This window comes from Lupinus angustifolius, chromosome LG06 (genome assembly GCF_001865875.1).
Source record: "Lupinus angustifolius cultivar Tanjil chromosome LG06, LupAngTanjil_v1.0, whole genome shotgun sequence".
Lineage (NCBI taxonomy): Eukaryota > Viridiplantae > Streptophyta > Magnoliopsida > Fabales > Fabaceae > Lupinus > Lupinus angustifolius.
The window spans coordinates 22,888,104-22,892,760 of record NC_032014.1 but is presented as its reverse complement, the minus strand read 5'-3'; the positions used below and the strand labels follow the sequence as shown (position 1 = coordinate 22,892,760).

General features: G+C 35.9%; 1 protein-coding gene across 1 annotated transcript; it reads right to left on the bottom strand.

The window, feature by feature from the left end:
* On the bottom strand, window positions 1,112–4,360 carry LOC109350259. Its single transcript, XM_019591457.1, has 5 exons — window positions 3,964–4,360; window positions 2,210–2,330; window positions 1,812–1,931; window positions 1,658–1,728; window positions 1,112–1,574 (listed from the first exon to the last, which is right to left on the bottom strand). Exons 1-5 carry the CDS (start codon window positions 4,305–4,307, stop codon window positions 1,337–1,339), a joined length of 894 nt encoding a protein of 297 aa, XP_019447002.1. The 5' UTR covers window positions 4,308–4,360; the 3' UTR covers window positions 1,112–1,336.

The window sequence follows — 4,657 nt, the reverse complement described above, 5'->3', positions numbered from 1 at the left end:
TCTTTATCAATCTCTTTTACGATCTTTATATTCTCCCCTTCTCTAAATTCTTCTTATTATCTTGGAGGCAATTATAGCCCATATTTCATCACTTTTTTCTCTTATTACTCTTGAGCAAAAAACTGATCTTAATTCATCGTATTCTTCTTGATATTCTTAAGGCACATATTGCCCAAATTTTCTCTCATTCTTTGACAAAGAAACAAATATAGTATTCTTGAGATAATATCATTTGATCTTCTGTCTATTGTGTTGGTTCTCGATAAACAACACTAATACTTTCAAATTCAATCGTTCTTTGAAGTTTTCTTCACCCCTTCTCTTCATTGCTTCCTTCTTTTGTTCTCATCTTCACTTATCCTTCTTGGTATACTATACTATACAATAATATATGCATGCAGGGCTTCTCTTCTCTACTTGAAGATTTCGCCTGTTAAATATGAATAGTAGTTCACTTACTTTTGATCTGAAAATGCATGCACCAATTAGCAATATACATGTTCACCATTCTTTTAATACATATTAGGGTGACCTAGGATATATATAGTGTTGGGTTTATTCAAGTGTGAAGTCTCACATGGGATATGCGGGGAGGAGTGAAAGAGTTTATAAGAAAGAAAGGCATATGGAATTAATGCCTTAAGTTTTGGTTCAAGATGTGGTTTCTTACTTGTAACTTTTCACTCTTCCCATACTCATGTAACAATGGAACCCCGGTGGTTGGAGGTTCCCCGGTCGCAGTCTGGTCGAACATATAGGTTAATTAAAGAATACATTTTTACCAGTTTTAATATGTGAATTGGTCGACTGATATAATAGTTCACTAGTTCAATCAGTAGTTCACTAATTAAACTACATATTAATTAAATTATATATATATAATATAATAAATATAAATATTATTTACATTATATACCTCAATTATTAAAATGGTTTAATGGCTATATACAAACTAGTATTTTCTAATATTAACCGGTTTAATTGTATGTCTAATATAGTTGTCAAATTGTACCTGTATAAAAACCAGTTTACCGATTTAACCAACCAGTATTGTACAATATATATATATATATATATATATATATATGTATGAAAATTGAATAATGTGTTAGACTTTATAGTTGAGAAATGTGTAATTTACCTTTGTAACAAATTGAACTAGGCATTGATATTTCACAATCAGTGCAAGCTTAGGTTTCCTTAACAAGTTTGAATTCTAGAAAACTAAATTTGACCAACATTGAGCAAAACCAGTTATGTGGTAACCTTGACAGAACCATTTTTCACTCTCATGATTTGGTTTGAACAACAATATTAGTACCTAATAATCATTTGTTCAGTCATCACTTTCCTCTGGTTTCACATAGAATTCAATATGAGCTATCCGACCTGGTTGCTGATAGCCGACAGAATCGCCGCCATAAGCGTGTGATGCTGATGGTTTGGCAATTGAAACCAGATGTTGAACTTTTAACATTCCACCTCTCCCAATGCTTAACTTGCTTCCTCTATTTTCTTTAAGAACACTGCTAGGCATATTAGAAATTGTTGCTCTAAGGAATTTATATTTGTACCTGTTAACGGATATTGAAACGGGTCACAGATAAATCGACAGAAGAGAAATGGTACAAGACATATAAGTTGTAACAAAAAATACTTGAAAGAAGTCCTTTGATCACACTGAAATGCCAGCAAGAGATCGGAATTCGCATAATACATGAAGTCGATCTGAAACAAGGAAAAAACGTGACTATAATGGATTCAAAGCAGCGAAAGCACGTGATCATTTACGAGTTTAAAGCAACACAAACCTGCAAGTCTCCATGTCCTTCGCCTCTTAACCTAACAGAAGGAGGATCCGGCTCTAGAATAATTTGGATGCTTGATCCAGGCCATTCAAGATCTTCAATAGCTTCCTTTAGTGCTGCCGACTAGGTGTAGCTCAATAATCAAAATATCAGTTGTTAGTATACAAGAAGAGACGCTTGTTCAATAGCTAGTTATCAATTGTAAGCACGAAATCACAGACGTAAATTAACTCGTTATTTTATAATTGCAGTGTGTATTGTCGAAGGAGTAACTAGTAAACTAGTCGAATCGGGCTGAAAATTTGAAAGGGATGGGTAATCATCCAAATAACCCGAGACATTTAAAGGATCAAAATCATGCAAGCAGAAACTACATGTGATATGAGAAGTTCATGGTATACCTTAACAGTAAAGGTTAAAGGGTTTGCCCCAGCAGGTTCAAAATTGTAGTCCCAGGCAATTGTCTCCGGAATCCTTGTACTGATCTCTGCACAAATGCTGGCATCCGGAGAATCGACAGATCTAAAGAAGTAGCGAAGTATAATCAACGACACGGATAAGACAATTTTATTTTGTTGTAGGCTTTAGGAATTCTAAAGAAAATTGACTGATCAAGTATCCTATTGGGTAAACCGTCATCACAATTTGTACTCAGAATAGGATACTTGATCAATCACTTTCATCTCTAGAAACAAAAGCTAACCATTCAAATGACTCCACCTATTTACAATTCAATTTAAAGGACTAAATCTTTCTATGAACATTCTATTCCTTCTATTGTCTTTAACCTCAAATGACTCCATCTAGTTTTCATGTCAAGAATAATCTGATCTTTACAAACTGAACAATCTACCTTTCACTTTCTAAACAGCCAGTTATTCCTAGCATGCCATATGGAATCTATTGTACTTGTTAGCATGATAATTTTCATGCTTCGTTAGTAACAATGAGGTCAAAGGTTTATATCCTCATAAACAGACTCATCTCTCCATTTGAGGGCAAGTTGCGTATATCTACTCTCCCGAAACTGCACTAAGTGGGAGCAAGGCTACATATATCTACCCTCCCGAAACCGTACTAAGTAGGAGCAAGACTACATACATCTACCCTTCCAAAACCTTACTAAATGGGAGGAAGACTACATACATCTACCCTCCCAAAACTTAACTAAGTGGGAGCAAAGTTGCATACATCTACTCTCCCGAAACCGCATTAAGTGGAAGCAAGACTGCATACATCTACCCTCCCAAAATCTTACTAAATGGGAGGAAGACTGCATACGTCTACCTTCCCAAAACCTCACTAAGTGGGAGCAAGGGTGCATACATCTACCCTCCCGAAACCTCACTAAACGGGAGCAAGGTTGTATATATCTACCCTCTCGAAACCTCACTAAATAGGAGCAAAGTTGTATACATCTACTCTCATGAAACCTCACTAAATGGGAGCAAGGTTGTTTACATCTATCCTCCTACAACTTCACTAAATGGGAGCAAGGCTGCATACATCTACTCTTCTGAAACCTCACTAAATGGGAGCAAGGTTGTGTACATCTATCCTTCTAAAACTTCACTAACTGCGAGCAAGCTGCATACATCTACCCTCCCGAAACTCATTAAATGAGAACAAGGGTGCATACATCTACCCTCCCGAAATCTCACTAAACGGGAGCAAGGCTGTATACGTCTACCCTCCCGAAACCTCACTAAAGAGGAGCAAAGTTGTATACATCTACCTTCCCAAAACTTCACTAAGTGGGAACAAGGTTGTTTATATCTACCATCCGAAAACCGCACTAAGTGGGAGCAAGATTGTATACATCTGCCCTCCCAAAACTTCACTAAGTGGGAGTAAGGCTGCATATATCTACCCTCCCGAAAACTCACTTAGTGAAAGCTTCATACAATGGGTCACCCTATATTTTCTTTTTTCCTCTTCAAGCATGATCAGATTCAACTACCCATTAGGAAAGCATAAACAAAGACCCAACAACAACAAAGTCTTATTCTCACTGTGTTTCTCTACATTGACCGAAAGATGTCATAATACTGCTCTACATTAATCTTAAAGAGTAATAAAGACACATTTAATAACCTACAAATGATTTATGATATAACATTACGGCATCGGAAAATCGAATAAAAATACAACATACTTAAGAAGAAGTTGCATTTGAGGACCAGGATACTGAATCTGAATGAGATTAGAATGAGCAGGAAGAGAAAAAGCGTTCAAACAATCAACAAAAAGACCTAAACTAACTCCAAAACGACGTCGTGAATGAGCGTTGTAATCATAACGAATGAATAACTCTCGCTTAAGATAAACCTTAGCTTGAAGACAACCACTTTCTTCGACAATCAAAACGACGCCGTGTTCGGAGAACTCTAATAAAGCGTATTGGTGACGCTTCCAACGTGCAGCGGTGAGAACATCAACTAAGCCTTGGACATTTTCAAGATGACAAATAATGTCTGGAGCTTCATCCCATGAACTCATTCTTTCTCACTTTCCCTTTCCTCACAAATATCATTTACCTCAATACACTATAAACTAATTCATTCTACTGATACCGATTGATACGTTATATTAGTTATACTCGATTTTAATCCCTCATCTCCTTAGATCTAAAACACCAATTAGTACAATTTGTGATGAGATGATGAGAGACAAAAAATAAATCTTAAATAACTTCTATTGTTAGTTTCGGAATTGGATTTTAGAGTAGAATAAAGAAAAATGAAAGGTTTGAGAGCCATGAAATACACTTTTGACTCAAGCTTTCAATTTTCATTCATTCTCTTTCAAAATCCATTCTCAAACTAACCTTTAAGTTTCACATATGTGGT